The sequence below is a fragment of the Scomber japonicus genome, chromosome 22 (assembly GCF_027409825.1).
Source record: "Scomber japonicus isolate fScoJap1 chromosome 22, fScoJap1.pri, whole genome shotgun sequence".
Classification (NCBI taxonomy): Eukaryota; Metazoa; Chordata; class Actinopteri; order Scombriformes; family Scombridae; genus Scomber; species Scomber japonicus.
The window spans coordinates 10637873-10650825 of NC_070599.1; the positions used below are offsets into that span (position 1 = coordinate 10637873).

Genomic DNA, 12953 nt, shown 5'->3' on the forward strand with positions numbered 1-12953 from the left:
CAAGTTCACTCCAGTTATTTTTTTTTACTGTCAGCATATGTTGGAAACAACTGTGGGCAGGGACAAAAACAACAACAACACAATATTGTCCACTGTCCAACTGCTCTAAGTTAAGAGTTCACACAGCTCCAGTTTCACTGACTGACTGTGCCCAAAACAATGTAGTAATTACTCTTAGTCTTCACTGAAGAATAGAGTGTAAACACAATAAACATATCACTCTAATAACAAGAGCATAAAACAAATAATAATCAGTCAGTCCGAGCATAATGTGGAGATTTTTTTTTAAGAAGATAAGCATTTCAGCATGCTGTGCTAGCCTGCTCCTGTGCTCCTCAATGATAATTGACGCTGTGCTGAAGAGTCTTTCACTCTCCACACTCGTGCGCCTGACAAATGTTGCATTTAGCTGCAACGTCTTTGTCCGAGTTTACAGTAAAATACTTCCACACAGCCGACATCACTACACCTTGCTGCAGGCACACACGTTGTCGTTGTTGTGATCACGTGGGCTGTGCATGCTGGATCAGAGACGCTCTTCTTCCGCGGCCGGCACCAACGTTAATTAAGGGGCATAACCGCTACCTACTGTGTTGGAGAGTGATCAAACCAGAGTCACCTATTATTATAGAAGTGCTGGAGCGGTAAATGGACAGCTTATATCGGAGCGTTTATATCGGAGTTTTTAGATTCAGTCCGATAAAATCCGATATTCACTTTTTTGGCTGATATCGGACTGATTTCCGATATCAATATCGGATCGGGACATCCCTACTACTTTTTACTCAAAAACTGTTCAGTGAAGTCTGTCTGTGGATTATCCAGAGCAACAAGGACAAATACTTTGTGTAATTCTGTTTACCTCTATGATATCTGCCTGAGGCAATAATCCAATAGATGGATATCTAGAAATAACAAAAACATGTCTTACTTACCATGGTGGTATCAGGTCATGCAGGTAGTTTTGCTTTTATTATTCTGTTATTTGTGATAACTGACACTGAAACGCACATTCACAGTCTGCTGGTGGCTGTATTAGTCACTGATAAAAGTATTTCCTGCTTACTTTTGTTGTAGCTTTTTACCTAGAAAAAGAAGCCCATCTGTGCTATGATGTTTCTTGTTAACCTTCTTCTACAGCGTGTGTTCAGTGTTCTGTGCATTTGACTCCTGTTTTTAATGGTCTGTAAACTGTCTTTTATAATCATAAAAGGTGGAGAAGGGTCAGCCACTGTGTGTCCTCTCAGCCATGAAGATGGAGATGGTGGTCAACTCCCCTCTGTCCGGCACCGTGAAGGCAGTCCATGCCACAGTCGACTCATCCCTGGAGGGAGATGACCTGATACTGGAAATCGAGGAGTAGAGTGAGAGGGTAGAGAGAGTGAGGGGGGAGTTAGACAATCTGATTTTGGAGGTGGTGAGAGGTGGAGGAATAGGGTGGATTAAGAAAGGAAGAAGCTGGAAAAACTGCAAGTACTGCAAGACTTTATGGCCCCCCAACTTGTACATATTCTATTTGGTTACACTGGGGACACAAAATGAAGCACAGATCTCCACATTCTCAAAAGCCCAGAGGGCATAAAGAGTAGATGATATAACAATGTGAAATAATAAATCAATTTAATGTGAATTTCTTATCAAATTCTACCACAAATCAAATAATTTTAAACATTAGTTAATCCCAAAAGTGAAGAAGCAGTCCCCAGTACATCAGCTAATATCCTGTCAACATGTGGAAAATAACATAGTTTAGACATATGAATTATAGTACATTCCATTACTTTAATGCTAGTCTTAAATGTGTTGAACTACAAATTGAGCTAACATGTATAACACTAACAGGGTAGTAGTATCTTCTTGTAATAAACGCCACACTTCTATGCTGTTGATATTGCCTAATGTTACAAGTGAATAGATGAAACTTTAGAGATGTGACTACTAAATGTTTTTTCTTTATAATCAGCAGACAGAAAGAGATAAACTTGAGGATTGAATCATCTTTCATACAAGATATTTTTCTTTTTTTTCTTTTAGCATTTTCACCTTTGCAAAACATTATCAATCTCCGAAATTAGTCACAATGCATTCTGGGAATGTGTAATCACTGTTAAAAGTTCTTAGGTGAATTCTTAAAACACAAAGTACACAGGGATTAAGAAAGAAACCACTATTGTGTCCAAACTGTTGCACATCGGCATGCACAATATATTTGTTCATTAGAAGAAGCACAACAAAGTGAGGAGCACTATTTAAGGTGAGGGGGACCACCCACACTTCTCATTAACCCACAGAAATTAAAGATGCTGCACCAAAGTGAAAATTCTCCTGTTACTGTATCAGTAATGGTAGATAGTGATCTGTCTGTTTTTAAAGATCGGTACTGGTGTTAAATGTTTCCACATTCACACCTGTCTTTAAAATCCCAAAGCTGAATGTAACAGTAACAGCTGTAAACCACATTAGACATCTCTATTGTACTTTAAATGCAGCTTTTTTTAATCCAAAGCCAGCTGTAGGGTGGGCCACCAAAACCAATCAACTGTATCACTTCTGAGGGGTGAAGTCAAAATAGTTTTAACGTTGCTTTTTAGTGTCGCTGCTTTGTGTGATGATGTAAAAGTAGTCAGAGTAGCAGCTCTGTCTTTTTTAGAAATGAGAAGAGATTATGGTGAATAGTCTTCTGTCTGCATGGGGATTTTAATGGTAGGTGTAAATGGGATTACATGGTGGCGTAATGACGGCATGTGGTGTTATTTTCTGAGGCTCTGCTGATTAATTTATGAATTAATTCTCTGTCAAATGATGTGAAATTAGCCGGACTAATAAGAGACTCTGGAGACTCCCAGTAGCAGCACTTGGCTTTATATTTCTAATGCTTGTGTGTGTGTTTGCATAAATGAGTCTAAATTTGTGTGTGTGTGCAAAATTTAAGAATAAGTCAACCAGGCCCCACAATGTTGCACCTTCAGAGCTGAAAACATATTCTAAAAGAAATTAAATATTCATACACACGCACACCGGTCCAAAGTATTCATGCTAACACTCCTAGCCCTTAAGTGCTGCCTGGATCACAAGGAAATAAAACCACATACACTGCAGAGTAGTGTGGCACTGTCTCCATAGTAACACTGTATTCAAAACATTTAACAGCAATGCAGTAAAGGTGATGTAATTAAATACTCAATTACAAGGTTAGACTTGTTTAACTTCACCTTCCATGTCAGCTGCAGGCTGTTTGACAGTTTGAGGGTTTTGAACCTGAAAATCATATGTGTTGAATTGAATGTATAGTTACCCTGACATGTGAAAGTAGATGAAGAAACACACAGAAAAAAACTTAAATCACATCAATCACAGAAGGAACCTTGTAATACAGTGACGTAAGCAGAGTTTGGAACAGCGAGCCAGAAAACACGCTACAAAAACTTATTTTCCCAAAACATCTGTGCACCTTCTATGGAGTTTCCAGAGTTTTTGCCCCATTACCTCTGACAACCAGTCCCCTTTTGAACTATGCATCAATAATGAGCAGCAAATGCCATTTCTAATTAAAACAATATGTCTCCTCACTCTCCCAAGCCCACTACCATGCCTCACTGTACCTCCTGCCCCTTATCAGAAATCTTTTTAAGAAGCAATGGAGATAAAGTGGTGGGACTGTATGAATGAGTGTTTATGACAAGCTGTTGCACAATAATGTTCCCTCCTCCTCTCCTTGTTCGCTCTCCTTACTCTCCTGTTTTTCCTGCTATCTATCCAAACACCTGTTCATCATATTTTTCTCTCCTCCTCCCCCTCCCTCCTCCTTCTCAACAGTGTAAATTTGCACATTGTAAGATGATGGCATCGTCTCATGCAATAATGTTAACTGTATGGCAGTGTTTCTCCATGTCTTAGCCGACGGCCAGTCTAACAGCTCTGCTTATGACCATGCTTATGAAAAAATGTAATAAGAAAATGTTATTTGCTTCAGAAAAGAGGATATAATGGTGACCTAGTGTTGAGCTTGTGCTATCTCATTGTGAACTGTTGCAGACAGTATGAAAATAGGCTCTGTGACATTTCTATCGTCTTTCTATTGCTTTCCTTTGTGTTTTTATGAAGCCAATCAAACTGTTTATTTTACTGAGTTCAGCAGACGTGACCGCCTACAGATTCAAAATGTCTCCATGAATTTTCTATCACATGTTTTGCAGGTTGTCATGGTTTCTTTCATTTTGGTGTTTTGGAATAATCATGGTTACATATCATCATTTGAGCTCAATTAGTTTACATTTTCTTGTTAAACATGAGTTAGGAGAGAGAGAGACTGAGCTGGAGTGCACAAAAAGGGAAACAATAGCATCAAATAAAAGCGATAATTGTTCTTGTTCTGTCTGTACTTACAAATAAAGTTAACTGTAACTGAATCTGCCTTGTGTTGGTGCGTACTGTGTGTTCTTCACATAAAGAAAGAGATCAGCACAAAACAGTCCAAAAAGTAAATAATAAAGCCGTCTATTAGCTCAGCGCTGGCTACAAGAGGAACATTTCCTCTCTGAAAGCCTTTGGTCCTGTTTCATATCGAGCTGTCAAATCACAGCTCTTTGAGAGTAATGAGTCCAACTAGTAATTAGATTTCAACAATAAATGTTCAAGCCAAACCCTGACAGATCAATGCAACTAATTTAATTAGAATGTACAACAGCATCATATTTTTTACCATAATGTAGCAGGGATATGCTGGATGGAACCACACTGTCTTTTGGTTGTTTTACATAAACATACTTTGTTATATTCTGTTTACCAACCCTGCTCATCAGAATTCAGTTGGTATCTGGATGTGTTTGTCGCATTCTAAACAAGATAATGCCTCTGTGGCTGGATGTGGATCCACCCTGACACCCTGCTGTCTTTAAACAGGTTCTAGAGAACTGATTAAGTGCTGATTAACCACGCTAAATCTGTCAAGACTGTCGCTCAACTGCCGTTATTGATCAGCCGCCACTTTTCACTGGTAGATGTGTGATTGGTGGCTGGATTGATCATGCTGGCAGCAGGCACTAGGTGACACTCTCAAGCTCAAGTATGGATTAGGGGGAAGCCGAGTATCACTAATAACAATTCACCACTAAGCCATGCGCGGTTAGCTTGTCGCCAATTTGTAAACTGGGATGTCCAGAGAGGGAATGTTAATACAGCACCGAGATGAAAGAATAGCTTCATACTTAATTGTTATCCAATTAAATCAAAGGGGAAATCTTGTAGCATGATAGATGTTATGACCCACTTGTCTACTGGCTTGAGTGACAGCTTTGATTAATCACAACATAATTAAATTAGCATATGTGTAATAGACAAGTGGAGGATAACACTATCATACAGTCTCTCACCAAATTCAGACTGTAACTAAAGCAGTGCTTGTTGTGACAGGAAGTGATTTTAGTGTTGTAGAAATCTGAACTTTATCACAAGGTTTTAGCATTCTGATGGATCAAATCTCACCTGCACCTTATTTTTCTCATTTTTTGTGCAACTGATCAGAATACTGAATGTCAAATTTTTCACATGAAGACAACAAATGTCACAGTTCTCTGCTCAGAGAACTGAAATATTTCAAGGGCCTCAAAAAATAACCTTTGTTGAAATTACTGCTGTGCACTCGCACAGATCGTCTCTTTTGAAAATTGTGAATAAACTCTTCACTTTCATTTCAAAGTCAAGTTAAATATGAAATTCAATCACACATCTGTGAATGGCTTTGTGTGGCTTTCGTAAGCCGTCATGCTGTGTGCACAATACAGGCTATCAATGATTAGCGTGCATTAAACACACATTTAAACAACAAAAGAGTGCTAAGTTGTTTCTTAATGAGGCCTCTGGTGGCTTTCTGTGGTCGTGTGTCAGTTGAATATTTATGCTGTAGTAATGATCACATTAATGGAAGGCTCACTAATTTATAGTAATAGATTGCTCTTGTCCCATGGCGTTGGAAACATAATCTGTCACTGTGAGAAAATTTGATTCTTGATTTAACTGCATCACTAAATATGGGGAAAAACTACAAAGAATAGTTGTTTGGTCCACTGTATGTGTATCAGTAAACACCATCAGATGTACAGAATGGTGTGCTAAGCAGCTTAATGATGCCACCTGCTCTTGTTAAAGGTTCCCTCTGGAGTTTCCATTGTAAACAAACTGTTCAAAGTTAACTCAACGCATTGTGTTTCTTTCTGAGTGTCTTTTCACCTTCAAATCTTGAAAACAGCACCTCCGTCAACAACAGTCATTTTCATTCATTTATCTATTATTATTTTCATTCATTGTTTTACTTTATAAAATGCACATTATGCCCTCACAATTCTCCCATCTAAAGTCTTCAAACAGCTTCATCTAGCCTTTATTATTTTATGGGCCACAACTCATTTTCAGTAGCAATTAATGTCAATTATTTTCTCCATTAATCAGTTGTATGTTGTGTCTGTTAAATGTCAGCAATTAAAGGAACAATGCTCGTCAAAATGTCCTAAAGCCTGTGTTGAAGTAACTAAAGCTACCCTTACCTTTGTTACATTCTTACAATTTTTTTTGTTTAGGTTAAAATGCTATTAATAAGGTAATGGCACTCTAAAATGTTAGAGAGATCCACCAGGCATAGAAACTCATCATTATTCCTTCTGTTCTGTGAAAACTCTGACCAATCATATCATTCGGACCGAGCGACCTCCCTGTTTTCCCCTTCCGCATTATGTAATCGCGTGCACACCCCCACCCAGAAGAGTCTGTTGTGGATCCACAGCATTGTAATACATCCATGATCCACAGAGATAGACTGACAATGACAATGTACAAAGCGGGCCACGGCTTCCACCTCCAGCCGCTCCCACGGGGAAAAAGAAAACTATATCAGAACATTTTATTGTAGCAAATGCCTTAAATGCTTTACTGAGACGAGAAGCCGATAATTAAATAGCTGTTGAGTCCTTTTGTTGTGATTCGTCTAATCTGATTGTTTCCACCCTGATTAAACTTAAAATGATATAATGGAGAGAAATACATTGAGCAGTTTGGCATTTTTGCTTGATTAATTAAATTTTTCTATGTTATTGGATCACTGCTACCTGTGGCAGCACATTACCTTGCTTTTAATTACTTTACTTATTAATGTCTGCAAGTGGCAGACATGGAAACCCACTCAAAAACATTTCTCTGTGGCACTACTAGCAGTGGAAAAACTCATTTTAATGTGACTCATTTGATGTCTAATGTTAATTATGAAGCCAAGTCAACATGTAACCAGCTTCTCACAGATAAGCAACATTTGTCTTCTGCCAGATAAAACCATGATTTCTCTGTAGCTTTTCCCTTAAGTGACACTGTGCCTCAAAATGGGTCAAGGGTCCACTCTGATGGGGTCTTGACACCACAATAGAAGCAAACGTTTCATTTCTCTTGGTCCTGAGGTCACAGACGAAATTTCTCATTTGGATCCCAGACTGAAACTGTTTAATAACCCCTTGCTCTAATCTATAAATGAGTGCCAGAGTTCAAATCCCCTCTGTGGCTTCTTTTTGCTCATCCCTTTGTCCGCTTTGCCACTGTCCAAATGAACAGCAAATACCCGATGAGGAGAGCCGTGAAGTCTTGGCGGCTCATTGTGTCAAACACCTACTGGAGAAGCTCTGTGAAATTCTGGCAGAGTGCACGGCAGCAGCTGGCTGGGGAGCCAACTTTCTAACCCGTGCATGAGTCTCTTACATGAGCCACAGGGGTCTGTTGCTCTGTTGAGGTGCAACTTTCCCCTCTAATCCCTTTGCTGCTGTTCGATAATCCCTTCACTGCTTGCTTTGCTGCTTTCTTTGCTGTAATCCTCCTGCCTGAATAAAGAGAGAATAAACGAGGAGGACAGGCTACATAGTCTCTCAGACAGAAAGGATGGACGCCTCTGTCAGTCAATAAGCTTCCTGTCAATCAGCGCAACTGGGATCTGATCCTTCATCTAGCTACTGAAACTGCTCATGTTCTGCTTTTTTCCTCCAGGCTCCACTATAAAGGCTTTAGATATCACACTGAATGATTGTTATCGCTGAAAATAAGCCTCAGACATGAAATAGATGCAAAAAGGCACAGAGTAAACGCAACAGTCAGATGTTTAAAAGGTGCAGATAAAACTGAGCAGGATAAAAGCAGGAGTGAAATGGAATGCAACGATGTCAAAAAGCACAGAGTGAAACACCAGCACGGCATCAAACTCACAGCGCTTTCAAATGAGGGATTTTTTGAGCATTCGCCTGCCAGGCGTGGTTCACTGCCATCTCCATCCCTCTTCCATTACTCCTTGTTCAAAGATTGCTTGTGGGGACAATTTTCCACCTGTCTGAGAAGCAGCAGCCAGAGGCTCACAGGGCAGTAAAATCTCCCTCCCTGCACGTCCACATAGAAACATCCCTGCCTGTACATCTAGTGTAACGCCAACATTTGGCTCGGCTCAGTTTCTTAATGTGATGATCTCTCAGGGCGCATGCCACCAAACGTTTGGGATGCAGAGTGTGTTCCGGTTATGGACACTACCTGCCTGCGCTCCCCTCCTCCAGACTCAACTCCATCATTAAACACTATTACCAGCACAGCAGTGCAGCGTGCAGCCACGGGCAACAAGTTAACAATTCACACATCAATTAACCGGACAGATCAATGCCGCATCCTCATCACTCTGACAAATCCTATTTCTAATGAATGCATCAAATGTTGGCCAGCAGCTAACTAGGACATGGATCATTTCCTATCACCCCTCCAGAATCGATCTCTGTCCAGCCATTTTGATGCTACTACTGACACACGATGGTGCAAGTGTGTGTCAGTGTGTGAGGAAGGAAGAGAGAAATAAGGAGTTTATACTGCATGTGTGTATGTGATGAGACATCTCATTAAGTACTAAAACCTCTCTGCAGAATTGGTTTGACCCTGGTGTCAGAAAGAGCACCAACACACACACACACAGCTGAGTGTGTTCCTTGTTTTAACACACCGAGGCTTTAAACTGTGTGATCGAGTGTGTGTGCATGTCTGAAGAGTGTGACCTCTCTTTGCCACTGTGGGCTTAAAGCATTGCAGCTTGATTCAAAGCGCTGCAGCGAATATAAGAGGAGAAACTGAAGAGCAGAAACAGAGACAGACACACACACACACACAAGCAAGCAGTCGGACAGAGAGGATTCAGTGCAACAGAGGCAGAGAGGAGAGGAGAGCGGCTCAGACTGCGACACACAGCCGAGACAGGAATTAAGGAATTAGAAAGCAAAGAGAGGGAGAGGATCAAAGAGAGCGAAATCACGCGATTTTTCCTCCTTTTTTTTTTTTTTTTAATTTCTATTCACATGCGTCAGAGACACGGTGCCAATCATCAGATGTCTTTTTGTGCACCTACATCCTCCCCCTTGGTGTCAGAATATTGCACTGTTACCGTGGCAACAGGTGCGTTCAGGGCAAAAGAGTACATTGTTCCAAAAGAACAAATAGTCCGAGCGATAGTCTTTATCACTCTCGTCCTCTCTCTTACGCACAAACACGTCTATGGACTGAACACGTCCGAGGTGGAGAGTAATCTGCGTATATGATTTCTAAAGTTGTCCGAGCACAGACGTTTGGTTTTGCGTGCACTGAAACAAGTGATGCACAGAAGTCACACTTGTGCTGGCAGCCTCGGAGCTTGCAGCGAAAAGCAGCTTCTACGATCAGCTCTGACAGATCAGACTGAAGAGGCCGAGCTCTTACATTTCTATTCATCTGTCTTCATTGAGCTTCTGTGACTCACAAAAAAAGGACTTTTTTAATGTACGGAGTGTCCAAAAATGATTATATAGTCACATGATCCATATCCTGTCGATCATATTTTTAACATGAGGCGACTCATAAATTTGGCGCTCATTTTCTCTGCTTACACAATACTGAGCTCTACATACTGCCTGCTTTCAGCTATTTAACTTCCTCCACCTACACAGACCCTTCCTGCATTATGTGAGAAAGAAATAAGTATTCAACACTTCAACTTGCTTTTCATTATGACATATTTCCATTGCAGCTTTTCATATGAAAGACCAGACATTGGTTAGAACTCAATAAGGCGACACAACTAACTAAATCATAAGCTCCTCATCATTACAAAGTCCTGTGCATTACAAATTGGAAGGACACAGGAGTATTGAAAAGTATCGAACATGCAGTGAGAGAAAGCACTGCACCAGGTGATTGAAATAATTAGTCCTCTTACCTGCGCTAATTAGAATCAGCTGGCTTAGTGCATGTGGCTATTAGTACTTCGACTCTTTTAAAAAGGGTTAGCCACCTGTGCATCTCTGCATCATTTGCTACCAAGCTGTCACACATGGACAGTCTCACGATGGGGTAGAGGCAAAGAGCTCTCCTAAAACCTTCCCAACAAGATTATTGAACACCACAGGAATGGTGCACACTACCAAATGACTTCTCAACTCAATGTTCCAATAAGCACTACTGAGGAAGAAGCATCACTCCACCATCAACCCAACATCCACTGAAGCTCCTCACAAGCTTGAGGAAACAGTTGTCACAGAGAAAACAACAGGTAATCTAGACAGGTAATGTTCATAAGACTCCATTACTGAAGAAAAGACACATTGAAGCTTGTTTAAAGTTTGCTACACAACATTTGGAGGATTACTGGAAGAATGTGACAAAAGTTGAAATTTTTGGCCATGTTTGGAGGAGAAATAGTTCTGTCTATGACCCTAAAAATACAAAATCTACAGTGAAATTCAGAGGTTGAATCATTATAGTAAGGGGCTTTTTCTCTTCTTATGGTACGGGCAGAATCCAAATAGTTGAATTGAAGCGAGAAATGAATGGAGCCATCTGTCAAGACATTCTTGAGAAGAATCTGTTGCCATCCACCAGGACAATGAAGATGAGACGTGGGTGGATCTTCCAACAGGACAACGATCCAAAACATACTTGCAAAGGAGACTCTCTGAGAAAGAAAATAAAGGCGGTCAATCACCTGACTTGAACCCAAGAGAACATTTATAGAAGGAACTGAAGATAAAGATTCACCCCCCACCCCCACCCCCACCCCCACCCCCCGGACTCCACAACATTTCAATACTGTCTGCATAGAAGAATGGGCCAAAATCCCCCCAGGAAACTGTGAGAGATTAGTTCCTTCATACAGGAAGCTTCTTGAAGCTGGCATTGCAAACAAAGGCGTCTCCACTGAGTATTATCTACATTTCAGTTAGTGTGTTCAATATTTTTTTTCCGGCCATTTCAATTTAATGCACATAACTTTTTTTATTGATGAGAATGCTGTGATTTCTTATTATTGAGTTTAATACCAATGTCTGGTCACTGAAAGATGATGTGTGTGTGTGTGTGTGTGTGTATGAACTATAAGCAATGCAATTTATTCCCTTCAACCAAGGCCAAACACACATTACTACTTTATTACTTCAATTATACACAATCAGCTTAAATTCAGATAAAAGTCTCCATTGCAACACTTCAGGATACAAAAATACCTTTTTCTACCTTTTGACTCTTGGTGCTACAGTCCTTCCATAAACATCATGACATGTCAAAACAGTCAGATAAAATTGTGTTTCACATCAGAATATTTCCGTATTTTCAGCTGTAAAAACATCTCTAGTGAATGGTTTTGGTATCAGTCCCTTACAATGACAGCACAAGGCCTTCTTCCTTTCTACACTCCTCTCTTTATACAGATACTCAACAATCGGGCAGCTCTGGCACACTGGAATGTAAAACATCCACTAGACGGGCTGTGTGTTTTGAGTGCTCCTGCAGGGTTTTTGGCTTTTTTTGGGAGGTTTTTTTGTGACACTGGAAAATCTCTTCAGTTAAGACTCTGCTATTCAGTCACAGCTGGATAAAACAAGTTCACAACTGTTCTCAGAGCTGTCAAATGCCATCCTGGGGGAAAAAAACAACTTAAGAAGAGGCAGGTGAGGCTTAAGTGGGTATGAAAAATAACTAAATTACAACACTTCATCACGAAATAACTCCAAAGAGGCATCGTCATCATCACAGATGCATGATACACAACTAGCACTGAAATCACTGATGTAAAAAAAGACTCATAGGGGACTCTTAGAGGACCACCTCCTTTAATCTGGAGGATAATTATTTACCAATTAACCCGGTCTTAATTTTTTAATCCATTTCATAACCCAAAGCACTGAGCTCTTAGACATATTTAAACCTCTGATCCTCTGCTGCTAATTGATCACACAGATAACGATGCACTGATAAATACATATTGATTTAACTAAATGAGTTAACAGTTGAATAAATGCTTAAATAACATGAACAGATAATGTAATAATCAACCAGTATGAATGAAATGACACTTATTGTGGCAGATTGAATGATTTACCTAACGATGTGGAAAAATGGCAATGTGCTGATTTTCCTACTGGAAGAGTAGTTGAACCCTACGTTTACTGGACTAATCAAACTTTTTTAAGCTTTAATGGAGAGATTTAAAACTAGATGACACCAACTCTGATGAATTGTCAACAGAGGTTAGTTTTCGCCTTCTTTGCTGTGAAATCTTTAGATGTTCTGGTGGCAGTTTTGTGTAATGCAATGTGTGTCAGCTCACATGTATGTGAGGTTCACATAGACAGTGATGCTGCTACCGCACTGCTATTGCTAACCTTTCATATTATTTCATAACAAATGTAATTTATATTTAGTTTAAACAGACAAAGATGAAGAAGCATGTGCTTGGTTGTGAAAATACATGAATAATATGCGAGGTGAAAGCATTACTTCTGTATCAGCCACAGCTCCAAATGAAGAAAGTCCCTCCGGACAACGCTGAGTTCCCCAAACGAGCCAAATGCAAACCTCCAAACTGACTGTCAACAAATAAAACCAAATATCCATCTAGAAGGAGGTAAAACAACAAGTAGGAGTCC

At 40.0% G+C, this 12953-nt stretch overlaps 1 protein-coding gene across 1 annotated transcript in view; it reads left to right on the plus strand.

Moving 5' to 3' along the window:
* LOC128383301 (pyruvate carboxylase, mitochondrial-like) overlaps nucleotides 1–4409 on the plus strand; it is a 287146-nt gene extending 282737 nt beyond the window's left edge. The window contains exon 27 of the mRNA XM_053342914.1: nucleotides 1214–4409. Within this exon, the coding sequence (XP_053198889.1) occupies nucleotides 1214–1363 (150 nt within the window). The 3' untranslated portion in view covers nucleotides 1364–4409. The remainder of the gene's footprint in view (nucleotides 1–1213) is intronic.
* The last annotated feature ends 8544 nt before the right edge of the window (nucleotides 4410–12953 follow it).